The sequence below is a fragment of the Paralichthys olivaceus genome, chromosome 12 (assembly GCF_024713975.1).
Source record: "Paralichthys olivaceus isolate ysfri-2021 chromosome 12, ASM2471397v2, whole genome shotgun sequence".
Taxonomy (NCBI): Eukaryota; Metazoa; Chordata; class Actinopteri; order Pleuronectiformes; family Paralichthyidae; genus Paralichthys; species Paralichthys olivaceus.
In genome coordinates, this window is record NC_091104.1 from 12,440,538 (window position 1) to 12,460,747 (window position 20,210).

The 20,210-nt window shown below is 41.6% G+C and overlaps 1 protein-coding gene across 6 annotated transcripts in view; it reads right to left on the reverse strand.

The window, feature by feature from the left end:
* Positions 1-20,210, reverse strand: part of rps6ka1 (ribosomal protein S6 kinase a, polypeptide 1) — a 52,208-nt gene that overhangs the window by 3,949 nt on the left and 28,049 nt on the right. For 3 of the 6 annotated variants that reach the window (XM_069535345.1, XM_069535344.1, XM_020085099.2), the window contains exons 3-17: positions 7,014-7,130; positions 6,740-6,821; positions 5,521-5,601; positions 5,348-5,427; positions 5,076-5,182; positions 3,524-3,561; positions 2,583-2,725; positions 2,419-2,489; positions 2,214-2,302; positions 1,643-1,707; positions 1,432-1,534; positions 1,002-1,132; positions 522-647; positions 334-423; positions 80-238 (exon numbers count right to left, since the gene is read on the reverse strand). In XM_069535345.1, the coding sequence (XP_069391446.1) occupies positions 80-238; positions 334-423; positions 522-647; positions 1,002-1,132; positions 1,432-1,534; positions 1,643-1,707; positions 2,214-2,302; positions 2,419-2,489; positions 2,583-2,725; positions 3,524-3,561; positions 5,076-5,182; positions 5,348-5,427; positions 5,521-5,601; positions 6,740-6,821; positions 7,014-7,130 (1,482 nt within the window). Of the gene's footprint in view, positions 1-79; positions 239-333; positions 424-521; positions 648-1,001; positions 1,133-1,431; positions 1,535-1,642; positions 1,708-2,213; positions 2,303-2,418; positions 2,490-2,582; positions 2,726-3,523; positions 3,562-5,075; positions 5,183-5,347; positions 5,428-5,520; positions 5,602-6,739; positions 6,822-7,013; positions 7,131-8,636; positions 9,238-10,261; positions 10,316-11,150; positions 11,289-20,210 lie in introns of those variants that run through there. The other 3 variants (XM_020085100.2, XM_069535346.1, XM_020085098.2) reach the window with 3 other exon arrangements.

A 20,210-nucleotide genomic window follows, 5' to 3' on the forward strand; every position in this document is an offset into this window, starting at 1 on the left:
TATGTTGAGGAATCACATGTGCAAACTGGATGTGTGGTAAAGAAAGAGGGCACAAGTTAAGGTCTGTATTGGTGCTCACCCCCTGTGAGTGCAGGTACTCCACAGTCTTGGTGATGGTGTGAAGCACAGCGCTGGCCTCTCGCTCGGAGAAGAACTTCTGTTTGAGGATCCGATCGAGCAGCTCGCCACCGCGCATCAGCTCCGTCACCAGGAACACCTGCTTACCGTTATCGTACACCTGAGACAGAAACGCACAAGTGACGATATCAGCAACTGTGACATTCAGTGCACACCAGGAAAAAAATACTGCGACGCAAATGTTTCTATACTCACATCCTTCAGTGTTATGATGTTGGGGTGTTGTCCATATCGAAGCAGAATCTCAATCTCCTCAGAGGGGTCTGTGCTGGTCTTCTCAATCATCTGTCATTCACATTAAAAACAGCCACGTTAATAATAATAAAACATGTTTCATTAAGTGGTACACCTGACATGTGATTGTTCTGTCTGTGTTTTCATACCTTGACGGCGTATTCTGTGTTGGTGGTTTTGTGAACGCAGCGTTTGCAGACGGAGAAGGAGCCCATGCCGATATCTTCCTTTAGTACATAGCCGTCGCTGAACAGCAGGTTCTTCCCGTGTAGCTGCTGCAAGAGGAAGAGTTGATAGAAGAGCGGTGGTGAGCGGAGGTGTGACCGACTGACAAAGCTGACAAGGTAGAAGGATGTTGATGGGTGTTGGCAAAGGAGCTGGATCTATTTCTAACAACCTCTCTCTTGTTGTAAAATGGTCTCTGTCAGTCTAACACAGTTAATGACAGATCCTGTCAGGCGTGAAACAATCATCTGGAGCCATTTTACTCCTCTCTACCTCCTATCAGCCTCACATGCACTTCACACATTGTATCTGCCTTTTTCTCCCTCCTCCATCATGTCTTTATTCACAGGAACAGCTATCTAACAAGTTTAACTGTGTCGTTTGTGAACCAGCCGCAGTCTGACCTGGACCACTGGATGTGGCGGCGGCTGCACTGGCTCCACTGAACCCTCCTCATCCAATAGAGTGGACGCAATGAAACTGAAGCCTCTGAAAAGCTGGTGAGCGCCGGCACTTGGGGGCACGCCAGGCGAGTCTGTAATACAGTAATGCAACAAGGTCAAGTGTTAGGGACAGAAGGGGAGACTGGAGGTAATGCTAGAGTTGTTCTCAAAGGCCACTGCAGTAAACCACTTTCAAGCTAATTTACTCTTTACGAGCACCGTTATAATTAAGTATTATTGCCTTTTAATTGCGCCGTGATAACAACTGTCTCCTTAAAATGAGGGACGTCCTGTATTGATTTGTGTTTTCAGCTTAGAGGGGAACATTTTTGCCGCTCTCAGGGAGGAAATCCTGATAGAAATAGACAAGGACGGAGCTTTGACCTCTGACCTTTAGGGGTGCGGGAGGTGAACTCAGAGTCAAAGTAGAAAGTGTCATCTGGTCGTGCCACCGCCGGCCTGAATGGAGGCTTTATTTCTTTCCTGAAGAGTTTCTGAAAAGAATAAAATTACTTTTAGTCTCACCATACAACTGAGGAGAGAATATCACAGAAAACCCTCCCATTGTAGTTTTTAATGTGCATATATTTAAATATTCTCACATTCCAGTCAATGGTGGAGTAGAAACCGTGTCGTTTGATCTCCTCTGCACCGTCAGCACCAGATCCTGTGAATGAAACATCAACATTTAGCAGCATGAATCTCAACCTAAGACCGATAACGTGTTTCTGAAGAATGACAAAGACAGTCTTACTCCTTCTCTCCTTACTTTATTCAAGAGCGTGGTCTTTCAGTTTAATTTAAGGTTCTGTAACACTCTCACTTGAGACCCTGCGCTCACACTCAAATATAACCTGCTTGCGCTTAGATTTCCTGAACCTGATTTAAGTACCCACCCATTCGGGACTCTGAAAGACATACAGCTGACACGCCCACAACGAGGGCAGGACAATCTCCCTTGTCAAAACTACACTGGGAATTCTATTGGTTGGCGAATTTTAATAGAAGCAGAGTGAAGTACATGAAAGCTAGCATGGAATATATGAGCGCAAGCGCAGGGTTTTGAGTGAGAGCGTTACAAAATCTTAAGGTTAAACTCCCTCTTAAACTGAAAGACCCACCCTCATAATATGCTGCCCTCTGTGATAGTCATGTTCCTGATTTGAAACTAACCCAGTCTGTTGGCAGGGTTCCTCTTGAACAAAGCCCTTAGCAGCGACTGGGCCTCTGCACTCAGGAACTGAGGCATTCCCAGACGCGCCCTGCAGAGAGAGACAGACCACACACAGCTTTAGTTATTGCACTTGAAATCCAGCAGAGGTGTTTTGAAAAGCTGCTGGCTTCTGTGTGATGATTCCTCTGTGCAGAGGACACTCACTTCAGAATCAGATTCATCGTTTCTTTGCGGTCCTTCCCTTGAAATGGCAGCGCTCCTGTCAACATCTCAAACTGGAGGAGATAATACACAACACACATTTACGCTCGAGAACTCTGTCACGTACATAAACATAATTACATTAAATATTGTTTTATTTTTTTTACCATCAGTACTCCATATGACCACCAGTCTGCGCTGTGGGTGTGTCCCTGCCTGTTCACGACCTCTGGTGCCATGTACTCCACAGTGCCACAGAAGGAATACGCTTTCTTCTCATGATCGATGGCTTCTTTACACAAACCAAAATCTGGGAAAAATACACAACAGACAGTCAGTCCCCCTCTCCCACTCTCTCTTCTTTCACCCCCTTTCAGTCCATCTCTCCTCTCTCCCCCATGTCTCTCATCTCATCAGTCTCAGTGTTGAGGCAGATGTCTGCCCACTGTTAGCCTGGATTTGCTCGTGGTTTCAACACATGGAAAGTTTTTTTCTCCACAGTAGCAAACTGCTTGCCTGTTGTGGGAACTGGGTTTCTATATAATAGAGTATGGTCTCGACCTTAATCTGTAAAGTGAGATACAATGAGAAAGTGTATGTTGGGATTTTAGAGCTATACAAAGTTTTCATCAGTCTGAATATGCTATAGCTTTTCTTTTGTCTCTAATTTAACAGCACTTTTCCCCCACAACATTTAACTACCAATGAACTGAAGTAAAATAAAATATCCCAAACAATTTAATCTACAATATAAAAGCAGGAGGATATTTCATCTAACAACACTTTCTACTTTCCCTCTGACCCCTGTGACTTGTTTTATTGCTTCTCTAAAACCTCCCAAGTTCACCTTTGATTCAATGGCGGATAAATAAACGGCTGCGATTACAGTCGACAGTAAAATCATGTCTAATAATTAACTTGGGTATACAGGCACATATGCAGAGCTCATGACTCAGCGAGATAAAGCTGCCACCAAACTGTGACTAATGGAGGTCAACAAGGTTGACCAGAGAGGAAGGGAGGTGTGTGTGTGTGTGTGTGTGTGTGTGTGTGTGTGTGTGTGTGTGTGTGTGCGTGCGTGCGTGCGCGTGCATAGGAGTAGACTCACCTGTGAGTTTGATATGTCCCTCCTCATCCAGGAGAATACTAGAAGAAAATATTGTTAATTGTTAGAAAATTAACGTCTGAGAATGAAATAACACACTGCAGACACTGGTGTTATTTTGGCCTGAATTCACCTTTAACTGTATCAAGCCTTGATTTAATGTCGTATTATCAAGGACAAAATGTAATAAACATCAACTTTAGTTATAGAGCACTTTCCAACATAAAGTACAAAATGCTGCGCAACAAGAAAACAAAACATTAAAATAAAGAAGGATGTACATAAATAAGAATGGTAAGAATGATAATAGATATAAAGAGAAAATAAAGAGCAAATAAAGTAAATACAGGAATATGGCTTCTAAAAAAGTATACTTTTAGCTGAGATATATAAGAGGACACAGTGTCAGACAGCTTTTATTCCTTAGGCACCTTATTCCAGAGCCTTGAGGCCCTGACAGCAAATGCTCTGTCGCCCTTTAGTTTTCAGCCTAGAATCAGAAAATGACAGCAGACTATTGCCCTAGATCGAAAGCTGCGCAGGAGTAAACTGGGAATTAAAAGATCAGAGATCCAGAACATGAAGAGTCAATATCATGTCTTAATCAATCCGATAACCAATGTAAAAAAAACAGGTGAGATGTGATGAGCCTTACTGTAGAGAACGGTTTGATAACTGCGTGTATATCCTGTTCTACTGTGAACATGAGGGTGTGCGTACAGGCTACAAGCTGCAGTGTTGGGGAGTGAATATCAGCAGCTGGTGGATCTAATGTGCCATAAAGAAAAGCAATTAAAATGTAGAGAAGAAGACAACAAGCTGATGTAAACAACGCAAGGTCCAAAACATTCAAAGGCTTCACAAGAGTTTAACGAGGTAGGTTTGCATTTAGAATGCTTGTTAGTGAGGAAAAATAATTCCATATGTTTAAATTGCAAAATAAAAAACCCACCAGGTGCATTTAAAGTAGAATAACAACAAGAAAATGATTTTGATATAAATCGAAGCACTGAATAAAAACCTCATCACAGTCATTGGATTCATTTATAAGATTAATCCAAATAAAAATCTCTTCAGAAAGCCGCAAACGATTTTCCACAAGGATGAAAACCATGTATTTGACTTGAGTTTAATAGATGTGGATGTATTCTCCGGATATTTGACTATATAAATGTAAAACTTTGAGGAATTCTCTGTGATGATCACTGAAGGTTAAACCTGTCTGCACTAATGTAAAAACACCTTTCAATGTGCAGATTAGCAAAAACTTGCAAACCTGTGAATCTGTACAAATCTGCACATGTAAAACAAAGCATTCGGGAAATGATGGTGTCACAGCTTACTTTGTGCACGCCCGCTGTTGCTTTTTGCACCAGAAACGACGGCGATGGCGGCTAATACAGGTTTCACTACGTTTGATTATGCACTGGTAGAGTGCACAAGATTACCCTAAATTTAGCACCACATCGACATTCACAGGCGTAGAGGAGACATTAAAATATGCATTTGCTTGTGTCTGTATCTGTGTTCGTCGGTTTGTCTACTTTGTTCTTACTTCTCAGGCTTCAGGTCTCTGTAAATGATGCCCAGGCTGTGGAGATGGTCCAGTCCCAAGGCCAGCTCTGCCAGATAAAACTTCACATCCTCCTCTGTGAACATCACCTGAGAGACGCACAATCACGAAACAATGAAAAAGAATAAAAGCACAAGAAGGAGAGAATGTAGAAGATTTACATTAATGTTTATTATCAAGTGAGATAAATGCCTGGACTTAAAAGCTGCAGAAAAGACATCCTATAAAACCATCACAATCTAAATGTCCCTCACCTCTTTAGAGAGTCTCGTGAAGAGGTCTCCTCCTCTGAGGAAGTCCAGGATCAAGTACAACTTTCCTTCAGTTTGGAATGCTGCAAATATAGAAAGGTTTCACTCAAATTTTGTTCAAGTGTAAATCAGGAAACATATTTAATAACAATAAGTAAATCTAAAGGCTGACTCACCATAGTGCAGTTTGACGACAAACGGATGGTTGACATCTGCCAGAATGTCTCTCTCCATCTTGGTCCTCACACGGTCTCTCACTGAAGGATAATAATACTGTTAAGTTTGTGTGGTTAACTGAATGTGAGTTTAAATTTAACAAACTTTATCATTTCAAAAAGAGAGCATAAAGACATTCTGCTAATCTTTATTAGAAATTAATAACCAAATATATAGAAATTTTATTAAGAAAATAAAAAATTGTGAATGCACACACAAATATTATGCCCTCTTTATTCTGTAAAATAATAGTTGTCACACCAACAAATCAGTAGAGCTCTTGTTGTTAATGAGAAATTAACTGATTCAAAACAGTAAAATATTGGTGGTCTAGCAATTTTCAATGAAGTGAAAGTAAAAAAAAAGAGTGAAAAATGAGTGATTCATTGCTGTGTGAGTCATCGCTGCTGTTTCCTAACAGGTACATAAATGACTGAGTTTATTACTCTGTGTTCAAACTAAATGTTGAGTAAAGTGGATTAATTTTTAAAATACTATAAATATAATTAATATAAATAAAAAACTGAACTTTAAGATGCAAATAAAATGTGTAAATCTGCTCAAGTGAAACTAACCACATCAATTTGGGGAACTATGCAAACTAATCCTGATGTTTATCGAGAAGAAGAGTGAGACCACACCGTATGCTTCACAACATATAACTGAGAATGTGTGTCTTTGTGTTACAGGAAAAGAACACGCCCTCCAAAGTGAAACTGAGGGTACCATCAATGAACGCACCGACCGGAGAGGAAGCTTTCTGACAGAATGCAGATCAGTCGAAATAAATATACAGCTCTCTGAAGTATTAATTCATCATTTAAAGAGATCACTATGTCAGAAAACTGTTGAAAATGCTCATCACAATTTCTTTCAACTGACCCAAATCCAAAAATATCTTAATTGCAAATATATAAGAATGAGCAATGCAGCAAATTGTGACACTGGCAAAGCTAGAATCTGTGAATTATTTGGTTCAGAATCATTTGGCTATAATTTCATCCTGTATAAGAATATATTTGTGCTCCCCTCTAAAGGGAGATGTGTCCGATCAACCGTCTGCACACGATGATGGGTTCAGACAGGTTTACCAGGTCATCAGCTGGGGTCATGAAAATCCCCTTATTCATACTGTCCCCCTGTGATGACACCATTCAGTCACCTCCCACGCTACTTTACCTTTGAGTGTGGCCTTCTTCAGGACCTTCATGGCATAGAGCTGGTTGTCATCTGGAGGGGTCACCTTTCGCACGAGGAACACCTGCGACATGCACCACAAAACAAAAACCATCGTTATATCAGATGAGAAAACAAAGGGAGCAGCAGAAAGAGCAGGTCAGATTCCTTTTAATTTTTATATAGGTAGATCAAAACTAAGCAGACGTTACAGTTAATAGTAATAAATACAGAGGTACAAGAAAATGAAAGCTTATTAAAAGAGCTTGTGTGTTACCTTGCCAAAAGATCCCTGTCCCAACACCTTGAGCAGTTCAAACTGCGAGGCGTCGGCCTTCTCGGAGCCCTCTTTGACCACATGAGTAATGTTGATCTCCTTGATGTCTCCATCTTCCTGAAGAGTGAAAAACAAGAACAGTCAGCCATCACACAACTAATGACTAATATACTGTGTGTGTTTGTTAGAGCTGTGTGAAGGAGCTGTAAATAGTAGTTCATCAAAATAAAATATGTCAGAAAGAGGAAGCATGGTAATGTGTGTGTCGATTACACCGTGTGAGTAAAGAGTGACAATTCTTTGAAGAGCTTACTGGAAATAAGGATTGCACAATAAAATGGAAGTATAGAAATGCTGCACTCTATAAAAAGTGCAATACAAATGGTTCAATGGTTCATGTGTGTGGACACCTGGTGTTTAGATTCAAGCTCAACTTTTTTCTTGTGAGAAGTTCTCAGGTTCTTGCAGTGGGGTGGAGCAGCTGATCTGAGACTCACAAGTGATCAACACCACATAAAAGAAACTCAGCAAAGCATCGGCCGCAGTAAACCTCATCAACAATGTCATCAACAACATCGAGTCACTTTCTCCAGAATCAGCTCACAAACATAATCCTGTGACTTAAACACTGAGACACAGCATTATTCTTACCCTGCAGACAGAGGGAAAACACTGTATGTACTTCCACCTGCTACTTGTGGGCTTTAACTTCGAAATGTTTGGCTAGAAAGTAGGACATCTTCTCTGTTCTACGGTTAATCCCTTGAATTTGTCCCTGCAGACATTCACATGTGGCTAATTATGGAAAGGACATTTTAATCCGTAGGTTAATGCTAAGCGCAAATGTTAATGGCAGCGGAGAAAACATCAAGGTGGAGTTTAACATTTTATGTTTGACAGTGTTGAATTGATTAGTCAATTAATATAAGAGATGACTTGATGGTTAACGTGATAGTCAACAGTCATCCACAACATTTATCAGAGAAAAGCATCACAAATGTGAAGTTGCAGAACATTCAAAACAAGGGCGGGACTACAAAACAATATCGACAATTACCGCAATATAATTTTCATCAATAGCATTAAAACAAAGGTTTATTATATGTCTATATGTGACGTTAAACTGCTTCTCATCGTCTCATCAATGCAAACTGAGAAACTCTGCATTTTAGATGTTGGGACCAAAACATTCGACTTTTGAAGATGTCTGGGAAGTTGGAATTCTCAATTTTTACTAATTTCAGAAAAGTAAAGATGATAAATGAATAGAATGAAGAAACAATAAAAATCTTATGAATCAATACATACTAAAAAGATGGAGCTGTGTAATTTTAATTAATTTTAAGATTCACCAAAGTTTTGACAAAAAAACTGTCAGCAGTCAGACCACTATTTGGAAACAGGAAACCAGAGCTGGTTAAATTTACAAGCGTTCAGCTGCAGCAGTTTTTTTTTTCTCTTTAACAATCACAACAAGAACAGCAAAATTTTTCTGCACTTTCCAGCGTTAATAAATCTCACTGCCCTGCCTCTACATTTACAAATTACCGTGTTTAAAAGCATAAATAAATGCTCTCTGGAGAGGATTTTATCGAGCGCCAACATGACAGAGTGTCACTTTACCGTCCAGGAGTTCCCCAGTGCAGGTAAAGTGTCGGTGCTGTTGCTTGTCGCAGCTGTTGACCTGGAGTGAGCAGGACCGCTGGTCAGAGCCTTGTTCCTCTTGGACAGGTAGAGGGTCAGCAGGTTGAAGAAGTTAAACTTCTTCTTGTCCTTCTCCATCTCAGCATTTTATCATCCTCTCCGTGTCCATAACAAGGCAAACACCGCACCGTACCTCGCATAAATCTACCTAAACCTCACCTCATCTCGCTAAGAGCTCACTTTACACTCATGTTAGGGTTACTTCTGTGCACCGCAGGTAAATATGGAGGAATCTTCTTGGCTGTGAATTTTCTCTAATCCCTCTGCAGGGCCAGGTGCCTCCTGTGATATTTTTTTATTAACTCTTTATCTTCATTTTATCTTCCGCTATCCCTCCTGTCCTCCGTCCGTCTCCCTCTCTCTCTCTCTCTCTGTTTGTCGGACTACCCTGGTGTGTCCTCTGTGACTGAGTGCATCTGTAGTGAACTGGAACCAAAGCATGCAGGAAGGAAGAGCCTGCGCTTATTCTCACAGTCCTGCACCCAACCAGGCCCACACATAAACACACATCTGCGGCAAAGAAAGAGAGAGAGAGCAAAAGAGAAAGAGAGAGGGACTAAAACAACAAAACAGAGAACTAGAATGGAACTTAATAGCCTCCGACCCAACAGTCCCCTTAAATTCAATCAAGCTGCACACACCCAGAAATATCACTCCCCTAAATATGATGGATTTTTTTCATCAAGATTCATAAATTATTATCTATACTATTTATTTATGTCATAATTTATATCAGTCACTATTTACTTATATTTTATCTTATATATTAATATTCTAGTATTAAGTTTAGCTCAGTTTTGTATATTTGCATATTGGGGAAGACACATAATTTGGACCATGACAATAACGTTCTCATGAAGATAACACATCATCATCACATAATGTGTTTCTGTGTCATCAAGAACTGCCTCGACTGGGCCACACACTCTGTGCCACTTCCCTTTACCCACAATTCAACAGAGTAAGACGCTAAAAGGAGGTGGGGAAAGCGCGGGTGAGGTGTCCCCCCTCTCAGTGTCAACATGGTTAGAGTCCATCGTCTGGCTGCCTGTGGATGATGGAGATTTTCCTGCCTCTGGTCAGGCACATCCCTCTCTCTTCCCTCTCATAATAGTCTATTCTCGTCCATCCTGTCTCTTAAAACATCCCTCACTGGTCCTGAAGTGCCCTCTCACTCTTTTCCTTTCCTCCATCTCTCACTTTATTGCTCTTTACAAATACCGTTTTGAACAAGAGAGAATAGGCCATTGCCAAACAAAATAAATACAGAGCATGAGTCAACTTTTCTTCACACACCAGTGCCACCATCAAGATTCCAGCAGACGTACAGACGTTCAATGCACATTGTTGCCCATACTTGAGGAAAAGTTGACTGTAACACTTTTGCAGAATTTAATTTCCAAGGGGACAAAAATGAAATAGTGCATCAGGCTGAAGTGCATAAAGTGCAGACATTGCTCAGGTAACCAACAGAAAGGTGGAGTGTGTTTTTCTAGCGAGGGAGGAGCTACACATTGGCCTGAAATAAAGCAGTCGGAGCTTACCTGGTCTCTAATACTGGCATAATCCCTCTCAATCCAGGTAATATGAGACTCATTCTATAGGATGGGAGCAGTGGTTGTGTTAGAATGGAGACTTTACAGAGAAAACATCAGTTTTTCTCAACACAAATGTACAAGTATCCTTGCAGGTGCACCTCACGCACACACTCAGACACACACAGAAATGGATCAAAAGGGGCAAGATTATGATTCACATTAGCAACAGGAAACGTCTCTTCCCTCCTACTTCTCACTTCCTCTTTTCTCTCACCAATCTAACTTCCTTCATGCTGTGTCTCCACCGCAGTGACAGCGGTGAGTGAGTTTCCTGGCATTGCTGCTGCTCGAGAGATTCTGACGACTGATCACACACAAAATAAATATCTAGAATTAAACATGTCCAGTTAGCTAGTTAGTTAGTTCCATAGCTTGTACAGCACATGGTCCTTAGACAGTGTCAAACTGAGTGGAGTCACTGAATTGTTTTATAATGGCCTCAGCATGTTTACTTGATATGATTGACTATTTGGTGTGACAATAAATGGGCTGAACATGTGCACCTCCATTAGCGACGACTTGAAAATCTGTTGCACTTGTAGATCGAAAGGACAGAAGATGGAGTTTCAGTTTACCAGCACAACTAAGCACATGAATCGGGGGTGACAGGAGGTGGGGGATTAACACGTTCTCTCACTTCACAGCTGATAAGATGACAGCTGAGCTTCACGTCCACCCCCACAGATGAAAGCCCTTCCACTCATTGAAAAAATATCTAACACACACACACACACACTCAGGAAAGTCCCAAGCCCCAATAACATCCATCAATGCACAAAGAACGTCCACTCTGTGTCAAATCGATGTTGATGTGCATGAGAAAGCAGCTACTTGCCTCATGTATGCGGGTTTTGGTTCGAAACAAGAGCCTCCACATGTCTGTGTGCAGATATTTCCATGTCACTGGTGCTGTCACTGTGTCACTGTCTTACAAATGCACAGTCAGAATTATGAAACGTTCTCTGTACTGCATACACATGCAGCAAAAATGGGAAGTGAGGTAATAAACTGGCGGTAAATTTGTTGGGGGATGTAGAGTAGAAGGGACAGGAAGCGACTGCCACAGACGGGGAGTGGTGGACTGAAAGAAGAAAAGATGGAGTTGCAGGAGCACAGAGCAGTTCCCAACAAGTCAAACAAGACACAGATTCACTTTGCATGTTTGAGCACTCTTTGAGATTGCAACGTTTCTTTGTTTGCAGCAGCAGACGTTCGCAGCGGAGAAGGGAAAATTGGAGTCATGTTGATGCGCACTTCAGAATCTGAGAGTTTCTTGAGAGAATGATTACATTTGGACTCACATCTGGCAAAACTCCAACCAAACCTTGAAGCACTGTACACTAAAACCTTTCATGACAGGGCACTTGCATCCTGTCACTGTCAAATCAAAGCTAAAACAAACCAAACAAGAACGCGCAGCTCCGCCAAGGCCCAACAGACCATTCAATTCAATTAAGCTGCACCAAATTACACACACTCATAGATATCAGTTCAATAAATGTGCCTGAATGGATCAAAATCCATCAGTGGAAAGGTCAAAAAACGCCCTATCTCACAATGTTAATAAAAGTGCAAAACAATTTGTGGCTTTTCATTATAGATATCTAGAATTCTGTTTAATTGTCACTATCTTTAATTCCAGTTTCAGATATCCAAAAATGAATTCTGACTAGTCATGATTCAGGTTTATGACATCATTCTGACTTTTCATCTTGAATTGAGGCATATTGAAGACAATTAAAGAATACTATGATATCTATTTCAACACTTTTGACAACTTTGTACAATTGGAACTTCTGCCTTACTGAGAGCCAGAAAGCAGAAGCACTGCACCTTCACTCCGACACAGATGGTGTAATTCTCTCTGGTAAACACAAGGGGCCAGTGCAAGTCTATACAGCCCAGCTGGTGGTGGTGGTGGTGGGGGGAGTGCACCAGAGAAGTGTTCTGAGATGAAGCTTTAGCCAAGTAAGGGCATGTTCACATTTTTAGGTTGTGCCTCCTCCAAATGTCAGTGTTGCTTCTGACATCCGTTACACTAGGGGGGAGCAGAAAGTGGGACAGAGCGGGAACATGTGGGAGACGGCTGAGGCTGAAAAACTGTCCAATCACAGCAGAGAAGTTCCCACAGGTTGAAGCCCTGCAGCAGCCATGCAGTAAAGTGTCTCAAAGCAAATCACCATAGCTCTAAACGGCTCAATGCGAAGGTAAGTGTTAGAGAATAGTCCGAAAAAAGAAAGGTGGATGAGGTAAGAAGGAGAGAAAACTGACAAAAAGAGAGAATTAGAAGAAAAGTGTGAGGAATGTGAAAAACACAAGACAATCACAGTTTGTCTCTGTGTCTCTCACTGAGGCCTCTCCTTTTTCCAGGAAAAAATGGGGCAGCAGCACCTGCACGATTTCAAACACATGACAGCTCTGAGGAGGAGAGAGAGAGAGAGAGAGAGAGAGAGAGAGAGAGAGAGAGAGAGAGAGAGAGAGAGAGAGAGAGAGTCGAGGGTGAGAGACAATGTAAATGAGTAGTGGACATGGAGAGACACAGGCAGTCTAAACATTCATCCAACCGACCATGGTTCAGTTTCATTACTTGGAAAAACAAATGTCCTACAGTAGGACTTTGTCTGTGTGAGCGCACGCACGCACGCACACACGCACGCACGCACGCACGCACACACGCAGACACACACACGCAGACACGCACGTTTGTACTATCTTAATTGACATAAAACATTCCCTAGCATCCTTAACTTTAACCATCCAAACTAAATTCGTAACTTTAACCTAAGGCTAACCCTAAAATCAAGTCTTAACCCTCAAACAGCCCATTGAAAATGTCCTCACTTTCTAAAAATGTCCTCACTCTGTAGGGTCTATGCTTAAAATGGTCCACACAAAGATATAAGTACAGGGACACACATACACACAGGGAATAGGTACTGTACTCTTCAGCGCTACTCTGAAGACTATGATTATACAACTGGAGTTAAAGAGAAATATAAACTAATGTTGTAGACTTTACATCCATATAAAGAAATATAAGAATAGAGACATGTATAGAGAGATAGAGAGACATAAAGAGAGAGATGTATAGATAGAGAGATAGAGCAACAGATAGAGAGATAGAGGGATTTAATTACCTTGAGAATATGCATCATATTTATAGGTACCACTTTCTAATACAAACCTTTTAACAACTAGCTTTATCAATATTTAATCAATCATTTTGTACCTATTTATTAGTTCTGGATTATTGATTGATTCTTTTGTGTACCTTTGTGTTTTTATCCCTTTGGTTCCTCTGAAGGACCACTCCAATGGAAAATAATCCAAACCTAAAGCTCTTTATAAACATTTAACATTTAGCACTACACACTTGATGGATGCAGTGAAAGAAAGCAAATTAAATCACCAGTCCAGCTCAATTCAGTGACCTCTGTGTATTGGGAACACTGTTTACAATGAACCAGTCATGTCGGCATAATGTCGCACCGTGTGTGATTTTAGATAACATGCCGGCATTGCAGACTGAGGGGCGTGACGTGTGACACATCAGCGCGGGCGTCTTTCTGTCGGTCCCGTCATAACAGCTCCTTCTTTTACACCGACAGCAACGCGGCTCTGTGACAACCTCCACTGTTGACAGAAAAGCAGCTAAACATGCACAGTTGTTGACTGTTTGTGCACTGATGTGGGATAAAAGGTCGGTGATGACATGACTGCAGGCAGGCACACAAATCTGTCAGGTGAGAGACAGGTAGAGTCTTTATCACTCTGTCCTCTCTCCTCCTTCAGAAGCTCTGAAGACCTGAGATTTTGGAGGGCAGGCCTGACTCATTCATTCAGATTCTGTCTCATTCATCATCTTTCTCTCCCCTGTGGTTGACATCCTACTCCTTTATTTTCACTTTGCCCAAAAGCTCCTCCATCTGTCCACGTTGTTTTTGCCCCCCCCACTCATCCGTTATCTCTCTTTGTCTTTCCGCACTTCCACACCTGCTGTGATAGATAAAGTAGCGAGGGCTGGAGTTAGAGGAGGAAGCGCTGCAGGTGGACATTCACCTGGTCGAACACTATCCTCAGACATCCCATCATGCTGCTCTAAGCCTGGGGCTTATCAAGAGTTGAGATGTTCTGTAACATTTTTTTCCTTCCTGATACCTGCACTTTGTTTATCCGCTGATACCAAGTACCGATCTGATATCAGCAATTTACAAAAAAAAAGGGGAAACTTCTATTATATTTCAACAGCTCTATGCTACTATCCCTGTATAAAATGATAAATTGCCATTATCATTGCATTGTTGAGGGCTTGGCTCAGGTTAAACCCTAAAATACACACAATTGCTTCCTTCCTACAGTGTTGCATACGGTAAATGTGAGCTCTGGCTAACGCTACACTATCAGAAATAATTTCTTATTCACAGCTCTAAAAACACAACTCACCAGTGCGGTACAGCTGCTGTTTCAGAGAAGCGGAGAGCGCGATATTTCCAGAAAAAGAACATTGCAGTTTTATCTGAGTGAAACTAATATAATTAGAGAACTGATATTGGATCTGTACCTCGCAGATTAATGACACAGCATTTTCTAGGTTATCTGAGGTATTTCTGATGTTGGTATCTGTATCTCTAAGAAACAGGAACCTTTCTGTTCATGCTGGTAGAACAGAACAAAGAACTAGCAGCACTGCACATACAGTACTTACAGTCTTAATCCCCCACTCCTTAGTTTATTTCATTACACAAACAGTGTAGATATAAAAAGGTAGATCAACAAAGTAGGATTTGTCAGTGTCTGTCAGAGGTTGTCTGTCATTGTCGAGAGGCAACACATTATGACCTTTGACCCTTTGGTGGAGGGCACTGCTGGGGTTAATACCTTCAGCTGACTGTGCCATCTGTCCCATCTTGTCATCCAGTTGCATCCATGGCATCCACACTGAAGTGGTGCTCGGCCCGCAATGTTCTGTCCGAACCCGGACCGAGCGAGACATTTTGCAGATTACAGGCACGTGCGGTGTAAAAAATGAAGTAGAGCCCAGGCAAGGTTAGCAAACCCGACCCAAACAAGAATGTTATTTCAAAATTGTGGGTCTTGCCTGACTTTTAAAGTCCTGGTGGGTCCTGACGGGCTGTGGACGGGTATCCACACTCTTCTACACACACACCAAAACACATGTTGGTTTCTATACAACCAGATTTGTGATAAAAACAAACAAACACTGTAGATGTCACAACTGCTACACTGACTGTTTTCACAACGCCCTGCACCGAAAGGCATCATTGAGCGACAGCAGAAAATATCTCGGGAAATCTCAGTCGGCACAGGTGCTGGTTTTATCAAATGCCACACAAGGGAAGTGGACACTAGAGGAAATGTACCAGAGGTACCACAGGATTAGCAAAGATGCTACAGGAAATCCTGCGCTGGCCTCTGTATTATTAATAGCAGCAACAAGGATACCGGTAAGATGATAGGCAGTTCAGCGCTGGGCCAGTTGACATGGAGCCATAATGGCGTTGTGTAATATCTACAATGTCAGCTATCGTCAATAAATACATCGAAAAAAAACAGAGGGATGGAAGTGGCAGGGAGGAGATAGGAAAGATGGAACAAAAGCGAGGGACAGAGAGATAAGTGGGAGAGATGGATGAGACGGAGGAAGAACGAGTGGATGCTGGTAATATACACAATGAGGTCATCGGAGTTAGAGCGAAGCTGGCGGACTGCAGTGGAGATGTGCAGCACAGTCTATAGCTCCATGTATGGAGAGCAGAGCAACACACAGACACACACAGACACACAAAGACACATAAAGACACACACACAGCCCAGAAACACACAAACAATAGCCAAGCTTTTCATCTCTGATTTCTATGTCATCATATATCCACTCTCATGGTTCAGACTCACACCAGCCACGAGCAGTCAGAAATAGCTGCTTCCTATCTCGGCCAATACTTCCTCCTTCCTCCCTCTTGTGGTTCTCTACTGTCTCTTAAAATATCAACACTACCACTTGCCAAAAACACCCCCCCACACACTTACTGTATACGGACATTAATCAAAACACTGTTTGTGTTTCCTCACCTTCAACACGCTTGATAATCTGGTGTATTGCTCCACAACATGTCTGACTCTCTGTCTAGTTCTCATCTTAAATCTATTCCCAGCTAATTAATGGCAAGAAAATTGTAACAAAACTTGAATGAAAAAACACATGATCAGATTTTCTTTCTTATTTTGAGGCTAAAAATCACATTTTACATCTGAGCAGGATTAGCTATGAAATTTTGTTTAAACATGTTTCACTCGAAATGCAACACCACTACTTTCTTTTATTCAAAACTTTGTACAACTTTAAAATGTGAGAAAAATGTGGCAAACGATGTTGACGACTTTTCTTTTTGCTAAAAGCAGCAGGACATATGACAGATGGAACAGACACAGCCAAAATTTACCAGCATTTGGTTGGAGTTGGTGGGAATTTGGAGCCCTGCCTCTGGCCATGTCAGACTGGCTTCAATCAGGACGAGTGAAATTCATTCTGAAGCCCATTATTCTATTAGGATTCTGTGATGCTCAGTTGAAAAAGTGGAAAACTTTTGGAGGTTAAAAAGGAGTCCGTTTAAGATCAAGAAATATGTGATGCAACCGCTGTGTGGCTGCATCCAATGGTGTTTGTGTTTGCATTTTCTGTACTGCATTCTACACTGCTGCTATGGCAACCAAGGTCAAAGGTTACATGTCCCGGGGGCACAACACTTACAAACTGCTTTCTGTTTCAAGAAAGAGAAACAGATGAGAGAGAGAAGAAAGAACGAAATATGAAGAGGAACCAAACAACACAAATGCGAGACGTTAACTTGATAAATAATTAAATGGAAATACAAAGAGGGATGCAGCCGAGGTTTATGTAAAAATCAAGGGAGAGAAAGAAACAGCAGAGCTGAGCGAATAAACATAATCAGCATCCATATTAATGAGAACCATAAAGGACGAGGGGAACTGGTCGGAACATTTTCCTTAATCAACCCCGAGTGGGAGAAGCGTGAAACTATGGCAACACTTTTTTTTCTCCTCTCTGTCTCCATCTCCAAGCATTCTCTTTGTATAACAAGAGGTGGTATGAGAGGCAAGGCCACACACACACACACACACAGACACACACACACAAACACTTTTTAGACGATGCTTCCAGGTAACATTTGCCGGCCTCCATTTCCACAAACAAGAGTGGTTTTGTGCCTTCACAGTCCACTTCAATATGCAATCTGATGTCAGAATCCTCCCTTCCTCTCCGTCCATGCTACATGAGAGGGAGATTTATCCTTATTTACTCTGTAAGGTAATATATTATGATGGCCTTTAAAGGTTGGCAGTGTCGCATGTGACTCTAATACTAGAGACCTTTCAGAAAACACAGACTTATCTATAAGACAATGCACATACACACTGAATGAGTAATGGTGCTGACTCCCTGTCAGAGTAGCCCTGCGTAATCACTACTGTTATTGCTGCATGTGTGTGTGTGTGTGTGAGAGAGAGTGAGTGTGCGTTAGTCTGCATATGTATTTTAATCCAAACTGATGCATGAATGAAAATCCCTGTGAGAAGAGCACGGAGGATTTATGAGATGTGTGAATTTGTGTGCATCTGCGTTGGTATAAACCTTTTACCTCATGGTGGCACAAGTCACATTTAGGGCTTGCTGACGCCAAGGACACAGTAACCATGACAACTAGGCCCGCAGCAGTCATGAATGGATGGAGGAGGGGATGCAGTGAAAAGATGGATGGATCATGAGTTGCATGTTTAAGTCTAGTTTTTAGTTAGTTTTATTTGTTGTGGGTTGACAGAAACCACCAATATTTGGATTTGAAAAGCTGCAAACACACATCCCTGCTGCATCAATCCACAGAGGCAAATAATCTCCTCCTCTCTGAAACAAAAGTACTGTTCAGTGGACACAAACATCTTGGAGGGGTTGTGAGCTGAACTGCCACTAATGTTTACTCAGCTTGTTTCTCTGATAACTCGAGATCCAGACGTCAAAAGACTAAAATTTTTCATCTGGCTAAAATATAAAGTTAAAAATGACTATGTTTTTTTTTTTAAATCATATAAATGTGGCTTAAACTGGATAAAAAGTCAATTCAAGCACTTCACACAGACAAGCACAACACTGACGCAGGCACAGAGGGGCTATGACGCCGGCAGGACACCAAATGAATCAAAACAATAACGGATTTATGTCTCAAGATTAAATTAAGCAGTTGCATAAATGTTTCTTCTGAAGATTACTTCATACATCTGTGTAACCTGATGAACATATTTAGAGTGGGCACTGCATTAGTTACATGTAATTCTGGTTTCATACAAACTGGATCTCAGTTTTCATAACTTGGCAATTGTTTATATGTAAAAATTGTTACATTGGTAAAAAACAGCATAATTGAATGTTAAACATTATCCGTCCCTGTTGCCTCTACTCTCAACACCTCCCGTCACCTCTAGAACATCAGTATGCCCTTTGTTTTTTATTCAAACAGGTCATCCTCACACAAAGTCATCAGTGAATCACCCCCTGATTATCTACCCGGCTGGATTTGCTGTTTGACAGTTTTAACATGCTGACTGCGACATGAGTAAAAAAAAATTATAATTTAAAAGTTTAAGAGAAGGTTTGGAATGTCTGCTGGAGGGCCTTAAGAAAATTAAAATTCTTACATCATGCAGCCAGGCCATAGGTAGAGTGCTGACATGAAGAACGTGTATGAAGCAAGGTTTGAAGACTCCTAGTTCACAAAACTGCTGTTTAAAACTGCTGATGTTTTAGCAATGCCATGATGATTTTGATGAACTTCAATAAACTGGAGAGATAAAGATTGGTTTAACAGCGTCGCTAGAAAACAGAGCAGCGACAATAACGATACGGCGGAGAGGCAAGAAAGAGAGCAGGAGCAACAGAGGTTATATTGAGTACAACACAATCCAGAGATTTAGAACCCCCTTCTAGCGCAGCAGGCTGGGTAATTGGACTGTAAACCATCTGTGTGTAAGTGTGTGTGTAAGTGTGTGTGTGTGTGTGTGTGTGTGTCCACCAGCCACCCCAAGTGACCTAAACTGCTGCTGCCATTAACAACGTTTCTGCTGATGATAAACCCAGATAAGTGGATGCTCACTTGACAGACACTAAAATCGATGCTACCAACCCCTGTCTCACAAAAACACACACACTTTGAACTTCGATCTTAGTGAGGACACTCATTCCCATACCACATTCCCTTTGCCCCATACCCTAACCTTAACCATCCAAACTGAATGACTAACCCTAACAAAACGTCCTCACTTTCCAAAAGTGTCCTCACTCTGTAGGGTCTATGCTTAAAATGTAGCTCACAAAGATATAAGTACAGAAAGGAAGGAACACACACACACACACACACACACACACACACACACACACACACACACACACACACACACACACACACACACACACACACACACACACACACACACACACACACACACACACACACACACACACACACACACACACACAGCTCCTGGCCTGCAAAGGGAATCATAACAAGGTCTGTTAGCTACAGGCAACGAATAGGGAGCCTTTTTAATTTGTGGTAATACCATCTGCAGAGGCTCAATTACATCGCTGCATAAACACAACACTGCGGCTGATAACATGTGGATGATGGTTAGTCTAGGAAATAGATTTTTATATTGTACTCGGAGGTGTGTGTGTGTGTGTGTGTGTGTCCTACCAAAGTCCGTCTGGCTTGCGTAATGAAGCTGATTTTCCATTCCTCACTTTTGTTAACTGGCTAACTCTCAGTGTAGGAACAGGAACAAAGAGTTGTCCATAACGTAACAG